The sequence below is a fragment of the Leopardus geoffroyi genome, chromosome E1 (assembly GCF_018350155.1).
Source record: "Leopardus geoffroyi isolate Oge1 chromosome E1, O.geoffroyi_Oge1_pat1.0, whole genome shotgun sequence".
Classification (NCBI taxonomy): domain Eukaryota; kingdom Metazoa; phylum Chordata; class Mammalia; order Carnivora; family Felidae; genus Leopardus; species Leopardus geoffroyi.
The window spans coordinates 55,615,074-55,635,519 of NC_059330.1; the positions used below are offsets into that span (position 1 = coordinate 55,615,074).

General features: G+C 50.8%; 1 protein-coding gene and 1 long non-coding RNA gene across 20 annotated transcripts in view; one reads left to right on the forward strand and one right to left on the reverse strand.

The window, feature by feature from the left end:
* Positions 1-1,447: 1,447 nt before the first annotated feature.
* The window catches only part of TMEM94 (transmembrane protein 94), a 33,536-nt gene continuing 14,537 nt past the window's right edge, over positions 1,448-20,446 (forward strand). For 3 of the 19 annotated variants that reach the window (XM_045490761.1, XM_045490759.1, XM_045490760.1), the window contains exons 1-2: positions 1,450-1,588; positions 11,383-11,512. In XM_045490761.1, coding sequence (XP_045346717.1) covers positions 11,489-11,512 — 24 coding nt within the window. In that variant the 5' untranslated portion in view covers positions 1,450-1,588; positions 11,383-11,488. Of the gene's footprint in view, positions 1,589-1,791; positions 1,886-11,382; positions 11,513-11,846; positions 11,957-14,892; positions 14,935-15,250; positions 15,522-17,133; positions 17,263-20,446 lie in introns of those variants that run through there. The other 16 variants (XM_045490749.1, XM_045490750.1, XM_045490746.1 and 13 more) reach the window with 11 other exon arrangements.
* Positions 15,897-17,939, reverse strand: LOC123604593. Its single transcript, XR_006715377.1, has 2 exons — positions 17,232-17,939; positions 15,897-16,970 (listed from the first exon to the last, which is right to left on the reverse strand). It is a non-coding gene; the product is annotated as an uncharacterized LOC123604593 (long non-coding RNA).

The window sequence follows — 20,446 nt, forward strand, 5'->3', positions numbered from 1 at the left end:
TGAGGCAGGGAGCATTGGAGGTGAACTTTCAGGATGTGTGTATATTTGAAGGTTGGCTTTATTGGTAGAAGGGAATCTTTAAAGGGTAGGGAAGCTCTTGGGTTAAAGAGCAGAGAGGTGGGATGGTCTCAGACGCATTTTAAGGATGGAGAATCTGGGGTGCCTGAGTGGCTCAGTTGGTTAAGTATCCAACTATTATTATTTTTTAACTTTAGAGAGGGTGTGGGGGAGAGGGGCAGAGGGAGAGAGAGAGAACCTCAAGCAGTCTCCAAGCTCAGCATGGAGCCCAACTTGGGGCTTGATCCCATGACCCTGGGATCATGACCTGAGTGGAAATCGAGAGTCGGACACTCTACTGACTGAGCCACCCAGGCGTCCCAAGCCTCCAACTCTTGATATCAGCTCAGGTCTTCATCTCAGAGTTATGCGTTCAAGCCCCACGTTGGGAGCCTAAAAATGGATGGTGAATCTATGCGGCTGCAGGATTAGATTGGCCTGTGGGGAATTAGCCTGGAAACCTATATCTGAGTTGATTTATGAGGGGCTTTGAATGTGAAGCAGAGAGATACAGACTTTGTCTATAGGCAAGGATAAACTGCAGAAGATTTTTGTGTGCAGAACGGTAACATGATTCAATCACTGTCTTAAGCAGGGCTAAAACAGTTGAAACACACATGATTAGGTACCAAAAGGATACCTTCTTGAGAAGGGAGATTTTAGTTACATAATTCATTAACAGGGGAAAGGGGCTCTTACTTCCCAGGGCCAGTCATGACCCTCTTCCGATTTTATAAACAGATTGAAAAACAAAACACAAAAAACTTAAGTCTCCAGACTTCCATCTCTGGGAAAACAGAAGTAAATACTGACACAGGCTTGCTTTGTTTTCCCAAGAGAGCTCTCCTAGACGATTTCTCTCATTATCTAGGGGAAAAAAATTAACTTGTTTTTCCCTTTAGAGTACAGCTGAGCTGAAGGGAAAACTGAAGTATCGCCTTAGATTCTCCAGCTTTGGTTTGGTTGCAGTATTAGTCTCTGAGCCAGGTGTTCACAGCAACAAGAAGGGAGCTTACTTAGAAGAAGTAGGAGACGCGGGTGCTCTGCAAAAGGGCTGATTTTAAAAAGAAAGAAAGAAGGCGGCTGGGGCGGGGCTCTGTCCATCTTTTTTGGATAATTACGTAGGAAAAGTAATTGAGGTGGAAGCCGTGCCCTCGCCTCTAGTCAGGACCTCTGAACCTGAAAGCGCCAGAGCAACATGCCCAAGGATGGACAGGGGTTTCCTACTCTCCCGCCTGCATCACTCGGCGTTTAATTCCGCCAGGCTCCCAGAGGGACGATTTTAGCTACAGTCTAGCGCGCAGTGCAGCCAATAAGAAGCCAGGAATCTCCACCCGTCTCGGATTTCAACCAATCGGCGCCCAGAACTTTAGCTTGCTAGCGGCGTCCCTGTTGTCCGAGAAAGGAGGCAAGCCCCCTTAGAGTTGCCAGCAACGGACATGGCCGCGGCCCCTGGAGGAGGGGACGTGAAGTGAGGAGGGGGCTGGGAGGGAAGAGGACGCGAGCAAGGAAGACAGCCCCCTGGGCCCCGGTAAGTACGAGAAGGCCAGTGGCCCGAAGCAAGGGGAGCAGGGAAGCAAGGGGGCGTGGGGCTCGGCCTTCGACGTCCTCTGGATTCTTGGCCAAGGAGAGAGGAGTCTGGGGTCTGCACCCAGGAAATGGCCTCGGGGGATCTCTTCGAAGGGGGAGTCAAGGGACGGGCTCTTGCCTCCAGCTCCTGGCCATTTCCTTTCCCCAGGTTGCTCACACTTGTCCTTGGTCCTGGCTTGGCCCCTTGGGGGTCCCGCGTCAGATCGAAGCCTCCTGCCAACAAAGAACCCTGCCCCAGGTTTGTGGTGGCTGGGCCCTGGCGCAGGGGGGCTTCCAGCGCCGAAGCCCAGTGTATTTACAGGCCTCTGGGGGCCCACACCCCCAGCCCCAGTTCAGACCGTTGTCCCGCTGCGCGCGCTCTCTGCTGCTGCCCGGGGCCTCGTGCTGACCGCGTCCCGTGTCCAGGTGGATGGAACCGGATGGGGCTAAACCCTGAGCGGCGACGGTGCAGTTTGAGCATGCCCTGCCTTTTTTTTTTTTTTTTTTTTTCTTTTCTTTTCTTTTCTTTCCGTCTTTCCAGAAACGTTTAAAGACTCCTTAGAAGCAACTATAGGAACACAGTACTTGCCATCCTGCAAACCGACTGCTGTGCTGTGCCCTCCTTCCCCTGCCGCACACCCCAGAAGTCCAGTCTCGCAGTCCCTCGCGTGCCACGGCGTGAGCCCCTGCCGGGTGCCCGGTGCCAGATGCCAGGCAAACCTTGCCCTTTCATTGGTGTGGAACCACAGGCTGCACTTTGGCGTGTTCGTTGATTTTGGTCACGTGCTGCTACATCCCACCCTCTCTTCCGAGTTTTTGTGTGGCTCTAGGGAAAAAAAAAAAAAAAAAAAAAAAAGGAGGAAGCCTTGCACTGAAATCTGTTTCCCTTCAGGCATGTAATTTTAGCTTTGGAGATGTTAGTTTTCTCATGCTTTGTTCACACACTCAGCTTCAGTGACATCCTTCAGTTATTCCCCGGGCACCCTTCGACGACGGAAGTGAGGAAGGAGGAACTGTAATGTTTTTATTTTACAAATGTGGAGAGTAACTTTTGGGAGGGGCAAAGGGGCGGGGCCGGGGTCACCTGGAGCCAGGACTGGAACTCTGAGGTCCAGATGCTTTAGGTCTTTATCCACTACACCAGTCGTTTCCTAGGTGAGATTGAGAAATCAAGTTCCTTAACTTCTCTGAGCTTCTTGCAGGGTGATTGAGGGCCTTAAACGAGAAAGTATACGGAGGATCTCTATCGATAGGTGTATATATAGGTACCAGCGCTTACTAGGTTGTTAATACATGTTTGCATTTGTTATTTGTAAGTAACCAACAGGTAGTTCACTGGCGGATTTCTTGCATTAATATTTATTGTGGTCTTTCTATATGGGGCCAAATGATTTCAGTGATTCTCAGTTGAGACAGCAGGAAGAGATGGAGGCAAAGCATCCTAACCTCTTCCTCCATTTTGGCGGAACTGTTGTGTTATTGTAGTGTTACTGACAGGGATATGTCTCCTATAAGAACAGTGTAGAGGCAGAAAGACGTTGGGAACCACTGCAGAAGGAATACTACTGTGGTATGTCTCTGTGGTAATCTTGGCAAAAGAAGGGCTGATCTTCGTATTCCAACAGGTGGTTTTAATTTTTTTTTTTTTTTTTTAAGCAATGGCACAGATAAGGCACATCATCTGAAGAGTCAAATAAAAATGGTCCATGGGATAAAAAAGTTTGAAAATCACTCTAAAGATCAGAACACATCAGAATGTAGCCCATTATGAACCCTGGAACAGGGGCAGCGTGTTCAAATAAAATCCACAAATTATCTGCAAGTCTTATATTGGCTGCCCTGTTAGCTTTAACATCCTTGCTCACTGGTTCTTTTTGTTAGAACTTCAAATAGAGAAATGGTGGATACCACGGAGCCGCTTCCTTGACCGGGGAGGTGAAGTACAAACCATCCCCTTGATAATCAGCCTCCAAACAATTGAGAGTTAACTGCCCTTGAACTCCCCCCCACCCCCACCCCTACCCTGCCCCTTGTTGGTGGTGACCCGACATCAGAAGATTAGACCGGGAGAGCCAGGGCTGGGCGGTGAGATGGAAGAAAACAGAAAGCCCTTCACAATTCTATTTTGAGAAGTTGCTAGGGAGTGCCAGCTCCAAGTGTTGAGAATCAGCCTTTTGGAAAGCTTAACTCCTGCTGAACTAATGAGAAGTGAAGGTCACAGTACTTTGGTTCTGTCCCACTGCCCTTTCCCTAATGTTGGGCTTGGGAAACAGTGTCTATGAGGAGGGGGAAGGGCGCTAATATAAATACTACCTAAACCCAAGGCTTTACTGAACCTTACCTGGTGAGTTGAGTCTGAGCTCTTACAATAGTGAGTTGGAAAGACACAAAACCTCTAAACCCATTCCTGGTGTTCCAAGTGAGAAAGTCCCAGGTCACGGTTGGCACTTCTCCACTGGTAAATGTGTGTCAATATTTTTTACCTTGTTATCATGTCAGTGTTGTTTCCTTGAGAGTGTCTTTCTTTACCTAAAAGCTAGGTTCCTTTAAAAATATTGTTTGAACCCTGGTTTCCAAGCCTGGATTTGTTTCTAGTAGCACAGGTGAGCTAAAGGGTAGGTCAAAGCTGTAACGGGAATGTTTTTCTTCCGGAACTGACGAGCCAGCCAGAATGTGTGGTTTGGTGATCAGGGGTTTGTGTAATAATAAGCTTCGCCTGTGGCTGCTGAGACAGTAGTAAACAGTATTGGTCACATGGTGTGACAAGTAGGGTAAGGGCCAGATTTAAACCCGGCCTGATGCCTGCCTCAAGCTCGGCACATCTCACGCTGATTGCTTTGGGTTTCCCTAGCTCCAAAGACCAAAGTGGTGGGGGAGTCAGGGGTGCCCAAGGGAAGGAGACCCTTCCAGGGCTTACAGCAGCCTTTGGGAAACCAGAAATCTCAGTGTAATTATATGAACCCAGTTGTTTTTTCTTTTTAAATGTTTATTTTTGAGAGAGTGAGCAAGAGAGTGGGGGAGGGGCAGAGATGGAGGGAGAAGGAGGATCCAAAGTGGGCTGTGTGCTGACAGTAGAGAGCTAGAGAGCCTGATGCAGGGCTTGAACTCGTGAATCTTGAGATCATGACTTGAGCCGAAGGCCGACACTTAACTGACTGAGCCACCCAGGTGCCCCTGAACCCAGTTTTATTAATTTCAGGATCCTTTTGAAAAAGAAATTCATGATAGCAATATTCCTTAGTAGGGAGGTGAACAGAAAAATATTGGGAAGTACTTGGAAAAGATATATACTGGAGAGAAAATCAAAGATGTGTTTAAAAGAGCATAAATATCCCTGAAGTTGACGTGGAACTCAAAAGGGGGAGTATTGCTTAGTAACATAAGCCAGATCTAATTGCAAAATCAGAATCAGAAGTTGGTGGGGTTTTTTATTTTATTGTGATAAAATTGATCATTTTATTTTTTATTTTTTTTTAATGTTTATTTTTGAGAGACAATGCACGTGCACACGTGCACACACATGCATGATTGGGGGAGAGGCAGACAGGGAGAGAGAGAATCCCAAGCAGGCTCTGCGAGGGGACTTGAACCTGATATGGGACTTGAACGTGAGGCAAAATCAAGAGTTGGATGCTTGGGGCGCCTGGGTGGCTCACTCAGGCGTCTGACTTCAGCTCAGGTTATGATCTCGTGGTCCATGAGTTTGAGCCCCACATCGGGCTCTGTGCTGACAGCTTGGACCCTGGATCCTGCCTCAGATTCTGCGTCTCCCTCTCTCTCTGCCCCTCCCCTGCTTGTGCTCTATCTCTGTCTCTGTCTCTCAAAAATAAATAAACATTAAAAAAGTTTTTTTTAAAAAAGAGGAAAGAAATCTAAACCAAAGTCACAAAGATTTTCTTTTATGTACTTTTAGAAATTTTATATTTTTACATTTAGGTGTACGATCCATTTTTAGTTAATTTTTGTATATAGCGCAAGCTGTATTTCCAAGTCCTTTTTTTAATCTCAGTGTTCAATTTTTCCAGTATAGTCTGTTGAAAAGACTTTTCTCCACTGAATTGCCTTTGCAGCCTTCTCAAAAATCAATTGACCAAATATATCTGGATCTATTTCTGGATTCTCTATTACCAGGCCAATACCACACTGCCTTGATTGCTGTGGCTTTACAAACCTTGAAGTTGGATGGTGAAAGCCTTCTAAACTTTGTTCTTTTGCGGTAGTCTAATGTGAATGTCTCTTATTACAAGTGGAACTGAGCATCTTTTCATATGTAGAAGCTGCTGGATTTCTTGATCTCTCAGGGTTAGAAGACATTATAAAAGGTTATTCCTTTCTTATTTGCTCCCTGATGTATTTATTATCTCCATAATTTCCCAGCCTCTGCTTGGATCCTTCCGGTGCTGGGGAGCTCGTTGCCTTTCAGGGCAGCCTGTTCCATTTTTTTATACAGTTCTAATTATGTAAAAGATATCACTCATGTTGAGTCCCAGTCTGTCCCCCCTGGAGTAAGTCTGGCCCTCCATTCACGTGGCAGCCATCGTGCCCTTCTAGACGGCTCTTACCAAGTGTGCTTTGGCCAAGTGGCTAATCCTTTCCAGCATTTCTCATATCGGAATTTCCTCAACCTTTCTGCTGCTGTCAGAAAGCTCCCCACTTTTGTCAGTGTGTGTGATGGACAAATGAACAAAATATTCCAGGTGTGCTCCGATAGGTACAAAAATCAGACTTACCTCTCTGTTTTTGGGGGATGTGGCATGTTAATTAATTAACATGTCTGCTAATGCAGCCTAACTGTGAATGAGCTTGGGGTGGCCATGTCACCTGTATTGAAATTGCACTTAATTAAGCCACTTAGAGTAGTTTTACACAATAGTTTTTGATGTTGAGTTATTTTTGAGAGAGAGAGGGGGCGGGGGTGGGGGAGGGAGGACAGAGGATCCAAATCAGGCTCCAAGCTATGAGCACAGAGCCTGATGCAGGGCTCGAACTCATGAACTGTGAGATCATGACCTGAGCTGAAATCAGTAGCTGGCCGCTTAATCGACTGAGCCACCCACGCGCCCCTATACAATAGTTTTTGAACCTAAGCGTAGGACATAATATCGAATCTATTACAGTTAAATTGAATCTGTTAGGTGCAGCCTGTTGACATCTTCTTGGATCTTGACTTTTATCTTGTTTCCAGATTTATGCTATCTGAGACTAGCACACCATCTGTTTTCTCACCCAAGTCATTGATAAAAATATTGATTAGGATGCCACCAAGGAGAGAACCCTGAGGCTTGTTATTAAAAACCTCCTTCCAGCTGAACATCAATCCATCAGTTAGTACCCTGTGGGCACAGCTATTCAGCTGAATACAGGTCCCCCGCATTGTGTTTTCTGGGTGTTGGGTATGGCTAGAGTATAAGCAGAGCTAATGAAGATTGTATTGGAAGGGATTAGAAGGACAGCCAACTTCTCAGCTCGCCCTCCGCCTGAACCTTGGGCATCCACTTAGCTCTTTTTGATGCTGGATCTGAACTTGGCACCGGGAAGCATCCGTCCCTTTGTTTCCATGGCTACTATGCTGCCTTTGTCTAGATACTCGTCATGGCAAACCAAAATTACTGTAATTTTCGTCTACCTCTTCTGCCTGTAATTTCTTTCCCTTCCCCCTCTGATCCGTTCTCTACCCTCTTAAAATACTGGGACCTGCTCAGAAACCTTCAGCGACTCCCCAGGGTCACTTTGTTTTGGCCTTCAAGCACCTATGCATTTCAGCTCCTGATTCCCCTCTCTATGTGGCCTTTCATTTCTTCTCTCTTACTTAGGTCTTCTGCTCTAATCGAACAGATCAGATCACCATCTTTCAAAAAGGCTCTGTCCATTTCTTCCTTGGTGCCTTTGTTGAGACTCCTTGTTCTCCCTCTTCTCACCCTTAAGCTTTCCTGAGTGCACCACTTGGGTCTTGGCTTCTTCCAGGAAGGGATCCCTGGCCCTGCCAGCCCCCATTTGCAATTCTCATTTGGTACTTCAATGCCAGTGTGAATATTTAGTTATGTTTTCTCATAATATTCAAAACCTGGCTATAGTATAAATCCCTCTATGGAAGGGACCATATCTTATACTTTTGTCAAAGCAGGACCATTCCGTACGCTTAGTAAATATATACAGTTATTATGTGCAGTAGGCACTTGATAAATGTTCACTTCCCTCATCAACCCTTCTCTTTTATATCCACCATATCTTGCGTGTGCTAGGCATTTTAGAGCTTGGTAGAGCTGATTAGTTGGATCTCAGATCCCACCTTACTTTTTAGAAATGAACTCTACTGACGCAATATTTCCACAAGATAGGATGCACCTATTTAAGTATGTAGTTCAAAGAGTTTTGACAAAACTATACACCCTCGTAACTGCCACCCACAGTCAAGATATTGAACAAAAGACCCCTGTGCCCTTTGCAGTCTTTCCCTCCCCATGACCCTAGGCAACCCCTTCCCTGCTTATTGTCACCATAGATTAATTTCACCTGTTCTCAATTTTATATAATGGGATGGTATGCTATGTGCTCTTTTGTGCTTCTTTTACTCAGCAAATGTTTTTGAGATTCAGCCACATTGTTGTATGTATCAGTCACTCCTCTGTTTGGTCACTCCTTCTGGGCAGAATTCCATTGTATGGATATACCACAGTTCATTCACATGTGAACAGACATTTGGGTTGTTTCAGTCTTTGGCTATTTTGAATAAAGATGCTATGAACATTTGTATACAGTTCTTTTTGAAGAAGTATGTTTTCATTACTAGGATATATAGTGAATGTATACTTAACTTTCTTAGAAACTGCCAAAATGTTTTCCAGAGTGATTGTACCATGTTACATTCCCATCACCAATTTATGGGTTCATATCCTCACCAACACTAAATATGGTCAGTCTTTTTCGTTTTAGGCATTCCAATAGGGTATGTATGGGTATTAATATTGATAAACATGAATATATTAATATAAATTTTAGCATTTAATTATTTAAACATTAAATGTTAATATTGAGTCTTCCAATCTATGAACATGGTATATCTCTCCATTTATTTAGGTCTTGAATTTCTCTTAATAGTGTGTAGGCCATATATAATAATTTTTAATGTTTATTTATTTATTTTTGAGAGAGAGAGAGAGAGAGAGAGAACAAGCAGGGGAGGGGCAGAGAGAGAGGGAGACAGAATCTGAAGGAGGCTTCAGGCTCCAAGCTGTCAACACAGAGTCCGATGTGGGGCTCAAATCCACAAACTGTGAGATCATGACCTGAGCTGAAGTCGGATGCTTAATTGACTGAGCCAACCAGGGGCCCCTTACATATATATTTTAAAAAGTCATCCCTAAGTATTTTGTGGGGTTTTTTTTTTTTTTTTTTGGTGCTATTGTAAGTGATATTGAAAGTGTCCTATTTTTCTATATTTCATTATAGCACATACAAATTTAATTTATATTTGTATTTCGTATTTTGACCTGTATCTTGTAAACTTGCACACTTATATGTTCTATTCCTTAGAATTTTTTCATATATTGTCTAGCCTTCTGCAAATAAAGACAGTTTCACATATTTCTTTACAATCTTTATGCCTTTCATTTCTTTTCCTTTTTTTTTTTTTTTAAGTGAGCTCTAGGCTCAGTGTGGGGCTTGAACTCATGACTCCGAGATCAAGAGTTGTACGCTCTACTGACTGAGCCAGCCAGGCACCCCTGTTCTCCTTACTTCTGAGTCTTTATTCTTCATCTAGGTGGCACTTTGTTCATATTTCTTGTTTCTTGGTGATAGTAATGGCAAGTATTTATTAACACCTACCATGTGCTAAATACTGTACTAGACCCTTTGCATATAATATTTTATGTAATTCTTGTTCCTTCTTTGTGAAATAGGCATCATTCTATGAACAAGGACCCTGAGGCTCAGAGAGACAAGTAATTTGCCAAGGTGATTTGGCAGTTGATACATGTTGGAGCCAGAATTTGAACCAGGGGTATTTGGCTTTGAAGCCTGTGCTTTCTTTCACGTTGGGCGAGGGGTAGAACTGGCCCTTTAAGGATCTAGCTGCTGGTTTCAGATCAGGCAGTTGAGGACCATTCTTTCCCAGAATCCCATGTATGGAATGACGGGAAAACAGAGACTCTTAGAAAAATGTCCTGCTCCTGGCTGCCCTCTCTGAACACTGTGGTTCCAGCTGGCCGCAAAGTTATTTCGCTCTCGTCGTGTTGGCAGAAGGAGTTAAGCACAATCCCCATCTGGCTTCTGGTGCCTTGTTCTGTGTGGCAACTACCTCATTCAGCCCCTGCTGGGATGCGGCGTATGGGGAGCTTGCTCTGTACGCTGTACTTGTAAACATGGCCTGGGCTGCGTGAGTCAGAGCGGCCTTGGGGAGACGTGGATTCAGCCGCTCAGGATCCCATTTCAGTTGGCTGCCAAGGACCAGATGTCACTGCACTGCGAGGCCACTTCCAGTGTCACTGTCTGTCTCTGACCCTCGGGGGCTGGCTCACTCCGCTCTGAAAGCCTCGGATGCAAAGGCAGGCGTAGGGAGAGGCGTGGAAGCAGAGACGCGTGAGGTCAGCCCTGGTGCTGCCATGAGAGGAATCACACGGGGTCCTAGAGTGGAGTGGGTGACTGCAGAGCCTAGGCCTCCTGGCTGGGGTCCCCTGGACACAGCTTTTTTTTTGTTGTTGTTTCTAGACAGCTCTTTTGTGGATCATTTCTCCCGGGCTTCTGACCAGCTCCTCTTAACAAGGCTTTGCTACAGGCCCCAGAAAGAACTGCCCTAGTCAGCAGGTTGGTGCTTACTCCACAAGGAGTCACTGGGCACCAAACCAGATTACTCAGTGGCACCCTACCCAAACACTCCCTGGTCTGAAACCTTTACAGTGTGCCGGCTGCCAGGATGGATGGGTGACAGTCAGGGGTTGTGTGGGGAGGTAGGGCTAGTCTTCATTTTCCAGATTGTCGTCGAGATCGGATCACCCGTCCTGGTAGGTGTGTGCCCGGGTGCCCATTGAGCGCTGCCCTATCAGCAAAGCACACGAGAGGTTCGGCTACGTGACATGTGGGCACGTGTGTGTGGACACGTGTGTGGGCATGTATGTGCGGGCATACGTGTACGTGGGCGGGGGGGCGTGTTTGTGGGCATGTGGGAGGGTTCCAGTTACCTTAATGCTCACTTTTATTTATTTATTTGTTAAAAAAAATTTTTTAATTTTAAATCTTAAGTAGGTTCCATGCCCAATGTGGGGCTTGAACTCACGACCCTGATATCAGCAGTTGCATGCTCTACTGACTGAGCCAGCCAGGCGCCCCCTAACTTTTATTTATTCTTAAAATGAATGAATGAATGACTTTCCCTGATCTTTTTTTTTTTTTAAGTGTTTATTTATTTAAGTAATCTCTACACCCAACGCGCGGCTCGAATTCAAAACTGAGCCAGCCGGGTATCCCTAATCTTTACTTTCTCAAAAGCTGAGAAATCAACGTTTTTCCTGCTTGCCGGAAGTCTGTGAGTTAGAGTACATGCAGAGCAAAACATAGTGTGCCTCCGAAAATGAGGGCTCACAGAGGGGAAACTTCACCCCTCCGGCGTGGCCTGGGCAGGACCGGCCGGGCTCTGGTGCCCAGGGGTCAGGTCTTTCCCATGTAGTGCTCTGTTGTATAGACGACACCATCGTGTTTCTCAGTAGCTGCTTGTTCAACAACCTGGACTCACGGGATCTCTTCCGTCTTTCTCCCCAGATGCCGTGACTGTGACAGAGTCACTGGGCCTCGTACATGCTGGGGAGGAGCCTTCCTTTTGGGGGTGATCACATTCATCTGGGCATGCCTGCAGTACTCTGGGCCCATGGATCTGAAGGAGAAGCACGTGGTAGGCCATGCTCGGTTCCCTTATGGGTATTGTCTGTGTGCCTCTGTTGGACTCTCCCTACTTGTGTTTGCCTGGGGGGTCCTCACTGGGGGAGGCTTTAAGCCAAAAGTGACAGGGGGTGTGTGGCTCTGAGGATTGGGGTACGGGATGGTGACCCCACCTGAGAGGGTGCTGTCGCTGGGCTGGGAAGCGCTCCGGGAGCCGGGAGCACAGGACAAGGGGTCGACCAGTTAGCGCAGCGGCCTGGGAGCAGGTTTCTGATTTGGGTTGGCGCCAAGCCAGTCTTCCACTTCTTGCCCAGGGGTGTGTAATTTCGTTGGTTTGCTCTTTGTAGGGCTCTGCCCCAACCTGCTGAGCCATGTTGAGTACTGTTGGGCACCCTCTCTGTGGTTAGAGAAGAGCTCCCCAGTCAGACTCCAAACACAGCTGCGTAACCAGCTGGAGGTGAGAGCCAGGAGGCCCAGGCATCTGCGAGGTCGGCCCCCCCTTCCTCCTCATTGCCTGACGCAGGTACACCTCCCAGCCTCCAGGTACACTGCCTTCTCCTGGCATCGGTCTGCCGTCAATCAGAGTATCCCTCTCCCGTGACGGAGACCACCCCGGCAGAGGTCCTTCCGTCTCTTGCCTGGACTTCTGCCACAGCTTCCCACGGGTCCCTCTGTCTCTGATCTCCTTCCTCCACTTGCTGTCAGACGAAGGTATCCAGAATGCAGAGATGGCCTTTTGTCCCCTCTGCTTAAAAGTCACCAGTGGGTCCACACCACCTGCTGAAACCTTGGGTATGGTGGGCAGAGCCCTCCGTAATCCACTGCTGCCTGTTGGCCCAGTGTCCCTAGCCTCCCCCGCCATGGTCTTTAGCACTAGTAATTCTGAATGCTTCAGAGTTTGGGCACACCGTCCACGTTTAGGCTCCTATTTTTTTTTTTTTTTTTCCTGACAAACTCCTGCTATTCTTTCTTCAAGAGCCATCACCTTCTCCTGATAAGTCCTCCCTCCCCTCCAGAGGACCCTCTTTCCAGCAGTCATAGTCCCTCCGCCACTGTGCCCACCACACGGTATTGAAACAACCTGTCTGTCCCACTTGATCCCAGTGTCCCTGGCTCCTAGCATAGAGCCTGGCATGCAGCAAAGGCTTAGGAAGTATTTATCAGCTTGAACTTATGGATAGTGATCTTCCTGCCAAAGAGATCTTGGAAGGTCTGGAGAGGGAGCTGTGGGTCTGCACGCTGGGTCCCTGGTGGAGCCTGGCTGACTGCTGGCTCGTTCAGCTCCAGGCTTCACATGCCTCTGGGCCAGCTGTGGAAAGCTTGTAGACCTGAACTTGAAGCAGGTATGTTCAGCGTCCTGTTCACAGATGCCTCTGGCTGCTCTCCAGGGGTCCATCCTAGTAGGACTGGCACAGAGGGAAAGCTACTAGCCTGGCTGCAAGGCTGCTGTATACAGCTGTAAGAGCTGTGCACTGTTCAATTCCAGGGAGCACCCCCTTGAAGCTTTGATATTGTGTGATATGGTGGCCTGCCTGGGTGAGGCTGAGTGTCTCAAAACAGAGGACGGTGTTGTCCTCTGGTTCCAGCGTGTTGCTGAAACACCAGGTTTCTAGTGAGTTGGGGAAACAGAGTTCTGTGATCCAGCCAGAGGGCTGGCTTCTCTCTCGAGCCTGAGTAAGAACACTTGAGAGCCCAAGGTGGTTAGGTCTCAGGGGTCATTTTTCCTAGAGAATTTTTCTTTATTCTCGTCTTTGTCCTTCTGGAGAGATGAGTCCTGTCCTAGAAACATCATCAGCTGCATTCATGGAACCCTTCCTTTGGGTTGGTGGAGCTCTAGGCCGTGGGGAGGTAGCCCCTGGCTTGGAGACACTTACAGTCCAGCTGAGGAACTGACAGTACAAGCAGTTAAGAAATAGAACTGGACGCGGTTTCTACCGGAGGCGCCTCCTCGTGAGTTGTATGCATGGGCTTGTAAAGTTCACCCCGGGTGGCCTCCAAGAGTCAGCGCTTCTCGGAGGCATGGGAACAAAGAGAGCTGGATGGCAGAGGTTGATGGAAAGGGCCCGTTGTCCCCTGGCTGTAGCCCAGGATCAGCTTGGCTGTTGCCGGTTGATTCCCCCCCCCCCCCCCCGCTCCCCTTCATGACCTACTGGTCCTCATTGTCCCCGTCAGAACCTTATCTCCTCGGTTCCGGGTCCGCTGTGGAGGAGGTGCTGTGGCAGTGAGCGCCTGGGCTTCTGTTTCTTGGGTGCAGGGATCCCTTTTCACTTGCTGAGGCTGGCAGTGCGGCAGGGGGCGGGGTGGGAGAGGGCCTCATTGGGGTCCCGCTGAGCCGCCCGCTTAGACCCCATGAGCTGTTCTTTCCAGGGCCCATCGCACAGCAGGGAGAGTGCTTGCTTAGTTGTGGTGCCCACAGAGCAGGGCCCTGGCAGAAAGCTAAGGGAAAGTGTCTCCTGGGAGCAGGGGACAGGGGGATGCCAGTCTCTTCCTGGCGGTTTGCTAAGGCTACAGCCCACTGCACTGCTGCCTCCTCCACCCCCTGGCCTGCACCTCGCGGGGACTTCCCGCCCTTAACCTCTGGACTGCCTGGCCCCTCCTTTCCTGCTCCTGTTCAGATCTGGATTTGGCAGAGGAGGGGGGCGGGGAGGGGGCTGCGCTGGGTGGGGGGAGGAGAGAGGCGGACTTGAACTCAGCCGAGGCTCTCTCTTCCCCTCCCTGCGGCTGGAGATGGTGGAGATGTTGTTGGTGTTGTCTAGGAAACAGGGCCCTGGAGAAAAGTGTTCAGGCTCTCTAGTTATTGGACCTGTTGGGCTGCTTCCTCTCCCTTGGGGTTTTACAGCCCCTTCCTAAAGGTGGCCTGGACGCAGGCTGAGAAATTTGCGGTCCACTCCCAAGGCCTTTTGAGGGTCTGCGCTGAGAGCTGCCCGTGTGTCAAATTCGGGGTCCCAGTGCTCGTGGAGCCCCAGGTCACTGGCTGGGAGATGAGGGCCCATGTCCGCAGGGGTCTCCTGTCCCAGAAGCTCTTTGGCAGGTATGTCTAAATGTGACTGCGTGATTATCAGCTGCTGGCCCATCTCTGCTGTTGGGGTTCCTCGCCCCAACCTGGTGGGAAGCTGTTAGGTCTTAGGTATTGGAATCCTCAGAAGCCCTTCCTGTCTGCTGGCTCCTCCCCCTTCAGCTGGATTCTTCCACTGGATTCTTCCGCCTGATTCCAGGCCCCCTGCTCTGCCTCTTAGAAGCCACTGCTCCAGGCTTCTCAATGGCCTGTCCTTCCCCTCCACACGGATGTGCTGCTATTAATAACTGGCAAGTCCCCCCTCCCCTCCTTCCTGCAGCTAGAACTGTGGGAAGAGCTGTTGCTGGCGTGGCTCCGTTCGGGGAGTCTCTGAGTGATTTGGGGGAGCTCTCATGGATGGCGGGCGCCCACCTTGCCCAGTGAGTTGGGGGCCAAGGAGAGGTGGTGTGGGGAGAGAGTCCAGGTACCCCTGGGTGCCACGGTTGCCCCCAGGTTCCAGCAGCCACCTCCTGCACGACCTCTCCTCCCCATGCATGCACAGCCCCTTGGCCGCGGGTGCCCCTCCACTCACCCCTCGGTGGCCTCTGATGAATGGACCGAGCTCCTGGGCATCTGGCAGAGCATCTACAAACTTTCTCCTCTCAGCCCGGCTCCTCCCTCCCCCCTGCTCGCCTCTCCCTCCCTCCCACGGCCCGCTGTTGCAGCACTGCCTCCTCCTCCCTCCCTAAATCTGCAGCGTGACTGGAAATAGGCTGAATTAATCAGCAGGCTGAAGCTCCACTCTGCACGGATCCGGATCCGCTGCGGCTCCGGCTCCTAGCTCCCCAGCCCTCGCCTCTCTTTCTCTCTCCTCTCCCCCTCTCCCTCTCCCCCTTCCTGTCTCTTCTCCTCGCTGCTTGAGGGTGGCGGTGGAAGTTCTGTAGTTGACTTCTGTGGCTCAGGCTCTACCCCCATGCTCTTTAAGCAGACAGAGCTATGGATGCCCCATCGGGGCAAATGCACCAAAGTGAGTATATGCCAACTTGGTTTTACATTTCTGTGACAAACGCCTTGTTCTCTGCTTTGGGTGCACGGCTTTGACTTAGCAATTTGCGCCAGTCTTGAAGATGGGTGCCGAACCGCAGGCAGCTCAGATTATGAGGTAGCTGGGACTGAGGAAGGAGGCTGAGAATGGGAACCACAATGCCCGTGTGTCCAGGGAGCTGCCAGCCAGGCTTCCGAGGCACCCAGGGTAGGACTGGAGCTGAGTGTCCCAGTGGGGCATCCTATCGAGTTATGCTGGGACCTGGGTCTCCATGCACAGGTGACGGGAAGCCCTGGGCCTGGAAGCCACCCCTCCTTGGGGCCAGCAAGGGGGCTTTTTTTTTTTTTTTTTTTCCCCCCCCGGATCACATGGGTCATTGAGGTAGGAGCAACCAGGGCCAGGCTGATTTCTTCCTCAGTCTGGGTGGTCGCAGGAGGAAGAAGATGGGTCGATGGGTCGAAGTGCCAAGGTCAGCATGCGCCCGGAAGAGGAAGAAGCTTGAGGCTTTGCTTTGCCTGGCTGAAGACAAGGCTGATTTGTGTCTGGCCATGCTCAGAAGAGATTTATCGTGGCTACTAAAAAGGACCAGCTTCAGTGATTTAGGCACTATGTGGGTCCCCTCCCCACCTGCACTGGCTAAGAAAGCTGTGACCTGGCGACTTGGTTCAAGGGCCAGCCAGTTCTAATTAGTGGCTATCTGCTGTTGTCAAGGCTAAGGGTCCCCGTCTATGTTTGTAACCTATCTACCTGAGCCTCTGGGACCTGGTTTCTGCTCCCCAAATAGGTGGAGTGGGAAGGAAAAGAGCAGCTGTGTGGACCTATGAGGAGTCCTGAAAGGACAAGGGCTGGGGGCCAGGGACTTGTGGCTCCGGGCCACCTGGGAAACCTGACCGCGGTGGTGCGGGAGAGCTCAGGAGTGTTAGTTCTGGAAAGGCTTGTTAGGCTGACCCAGATGCTCTGCGTCAGGCCCTGCAGATCTGGTCCTATTCAGTAGCGGGTTTTTTACAGTTCTGATTTGATGGATAGAGTCCTTCCCCCCCCCCCTTCCGCTCCTTTAAAGCCCCATGCCCTCCCCGTGTCCCCCCTTTGGTGACGGAGCAGGCAGGAGAAGTCCAGCTCATGAGGGGCATTTGTGGCCAGCATCCCCTGAGCCTGGGTTTCGTAGGGGCTCAAGCTACTCTGTTGGGTCCACTTGAGTCTGACGTTTAAAATGGCGGGATGGGGTTGCTTCTACCTGTAAAGCATCGGTGTGAGTGGGGAGGCAGGAGCCTGCCTCTGGTGTAGAGATCTCGACCAGCCATCCTGCCTCACCCTGGGAACGTCTCGGGAGGTGTCTGGCGGTGGGGCGGAGTGGCAGATTTTGAGCATCTGGAAGCAGGAAGAATCTCTTACTCCCTGTGGGCACTTAAGGCTGGGGCAGCTTTCTTGGCCCTGTGGACAAGAAAAGCAGACCTTCGGGTGGCGTGTGTACGAGTCAGGTCCTTCTTTCTCAAACCAACCATACGCATCCGTGTACAGGGTCCCCCCCCTGGCGCCCAGCCTCACTCGTGTATTGAGAAAGGCCGGCAGGGCCAGCTCGCGCATGGCCCTTTCTTAATTTCCCTTGAAGATGCCCAAGTTCCGCCAAGTTCCTCGGCTTTGGCTCTCACGTTGCAGCAGGGAAGGTGCCGTGAGAGAAAACAGTGATTTTACCTGCAACCGGGCCTCTCCCGCTGGAGACAGGGTGAGGTGTTGCTGTTCCGTGTCAGCGAGGGGGCCGTGGCATTTAGATGAGCGTGGCTGGGGCCAGGCAGAGGAGGCTGGCCCAGAAGGCTGTGTCCTCGCCCCAGGGCCTACCTGTACGGGCAGGCACTTTCTTCGGGAAGCATGTAATTACAGAATGGCTACTTTTCCTCTGCTGTGCTGTCTTTAATCGCCAGTCTGGAGCTGGTGTTCCTGGCCAGACACAACATGCGTGGGCAGACACACACAGTCCGTTCCGCAGGCCTCTGCTGGCCCTGACCCAGGAGCACTTTGCCCTCTGGCCCATACCTCCCACACCTGGAGACGCCTGGAGAACAGCAGTGTGCGGGTCCCAGGAAGCCGGGTGCAGAGAGAAAGGGAATCGGTTTCTGGGTTGTGGAAGGGGAGGCCCTGGGTCTGGGGGCACCTGGCATGAGGCAGCGGATGTCAGGACAGCCACAGGGCAAGCAGAGGGGAACTGCGGCTGTCCAAAGTCTAAAAGCCTGGCTGGAGGAGGGGCGCCACCCTGGTTCCCTGGTTGCTCCTCTTAGCCCTTGCCTGCCTTCCTGAGCATGGTCCGCATCCCAGACCCAGCAGCTTCCCACGTGACCTGCAGCCCCCTGGGATTTATCCAGCCCTCCCTCTGTCCTGCCCAATCCCCATCTCTTTGGCGGGCAGCCTTTCTACCTCTGCAGGCCAGCCCTTCCCTGCCTCCGGGAGGTTTTCTCACTGCAGCGTTCCTGGAGGCCCTGGCAAGTCCGTCTTGGGAAGCTTCACGTCTCCCCCTGCGGAGAGGGAGCTCATAAAGCTCCTGGGGGAGAAGTGGGCAGGGGTGGAGGGGTGGTGTGGGAGGCCCTGTGTACCCAACTTCTTCTTCCTTGGCCCAAGTCTTCTTCCCTGGCCCAGGCGTCACCCCCTGGGCCAGTCCCTTAGACATGAGAAGGCCTCGGTTCCCCTTTTCCTTTCTTCCTCCCCTCCCCCACTCCCATGCAGGAGTCAGGGAAGCAGACGTACAGACCTCAGCCTTACCTGACACTCATTTGTCCTGGACCACGGCTTTTCAGGAAGGCCCCAGGATCTCTGCCAGAGGGAGGTGGATTCTCTGGAGTATAGTATTTACCCATGCTCGGGTACGGGCCCTCTGCCCAGAGGGCCATTTCTTCCTGAGCTGAAATACCCAGTTATCCCCTCTGGGAAGAAGCAGCTCTTATCTTCATAATCCCCCAAAGCCAGCATGGAGAGTGGGGATTAGGGGAGATTTAGGCAAGGGATCTGGGAAGTCTTGGGGCCAGGTTTGCTCTCGAGCCCGTCCTAATTTCTCGGACTGAGAAAGCTGGCAATGGGCCAGTGTGGGGGCTCCACTCAGGTGGGTCCTACCAGGGCGGGTCTGCAGCCGGGGGACACTGCCCCCGTGCAGCATCCCATTCTAGTAATGGAGACGTGTGTCCTGTGAAAGACGAGGCTGCCAAGGAGAGGGCTGGATATGGAGAGAGGCACAGAGGAGGAAGTCTGGAACATTAGTGGGCAAAGCCAGGGCAGACCCCAGGGAAGGCAGGTGTGGAGTAGGGGAGGGCAATGGGCCGAGGCAGCCAGGGCGTCACCAGCTCAGCCACCCTTGATCAAGACTCGGTAGATGACCTTAGTCCCTTTCTTGACGCCCCAAGTCTAGGGCTTTGCTCCTTTTACTCAAGAACCTTTCCTGGTGGGAGCTCACACTGGTGCTCTTGGGATGGCCCTGGGAAAGACCCAGTTCTCCCCCAGCCCTCCTTTCCCCGGGGGTGTTCTTTTTCCCAGGACCCCGACCTGGGGATCTGTGCATCAGATTCAATGTGTGCATCAATCCCAACTTCTGAAGTTTTGATTCAGTGGATTTGGGTGGGACCTGGGCATCCACCTTTTTAGAAGCTGCAGGTGTTTCTGCTAGAGATCCCGGGCTGACAACCCCTGATGGAGATGTCACTGGGATCCCAGAATCCGTGCGTGCATTCACTCAGCAAGCGTTCACTGAGCTGCTGCCGTGTGCCAGGCCCTGTCTTAGCAGTTGTCTGCAGGGGTGCGTGGAGATGGAAGAATTCAGACCTGTTTTCAGGGAACTGACAGCCAGGTGGGAGAGCCAGACAAGTACATCTATAATGACAGTTCTCCATGATGCAGACTGTGAGCCAGGTTGTCCAGTGTGCTATTGGAATACAAACCTCTCCTGTAAGTGCAGCCCTTGGTTTTGGGAAAAGTTCCCAGAGCAGGTGATCTTTGAGCTGAGTCTTGAAGGGGGAGTAAGAGTTGTCTGGGGCAGGCAGGGTGTTGTCGGTAGGAAAATGCAGAAAGGTACTCGCCCATCAGCTAGGAGAGCATGGCTTGCATCAGGAGTGGAAGAAATGCCGGAAAGGGGACTGGAGAAACTCGCAGATCACAGATCATGCTTTGGAGTCTGGGCTTGATTGGCAAGATAAACGCGGTCAGTTGATCTGATGTCTGCTACTGTGGCTGGATGTCACAGTTGGCTTGGAAAAGGTAGAGACTGGAGAGGGGGAAGGGGAGGTAAGGTTGGGGGGAGGGGGGTCACTGCAGGAGCTGTGCTGTCTGGGCCCGGAAGGGCCACATTCCAGGGTTTTGGATGAAACTACTCCTGGGCCCTGTGAAACAGCAGTACAGCAGTTGAGTAAACAGGCCAGAATTCAGGGCAGTGGTCAGGCTAGAGGTAAACTTCAGGAATTGTAAGCTTGGTGGTGATGAGCAACTACTCCATGATGGTGGCTGAGGTTGCCCTGGAAACTTATATGAATTTGTTGAGATGTCTTAGGGTGGGCTGTGGGGTTAGATGGACAGGAAAGAAAAGCCCGTCAGAGAAGGAGAAAACAGGAGCGAAACCCAGGAATGGGGCTGTCAATAAGAAGAGGCCAGGCTGGGGTCACACAGGACAACGTGGGTGGTCCCCAGTGTTGCCCAGGACCACCCCCATCCGTGCCCCGTTCCACCACCCTCGGTGACGTGACAGTCGTCCCTTTCCTGGGAGCAGCTGTCTTTTGTCTGAGATTGTGTCCTTCCCGATGCTGGAGCATCCTCCCTTCTGTGAAATGGTGGAAACAGAAGATCGTGGGTTTTTTTCTTAATGCTTTTACTAGGAACAATGAAGAGACAGCGTCTCTTTGTTAGTTATCCTCTCCCTGCTTAAAAACACACTATGT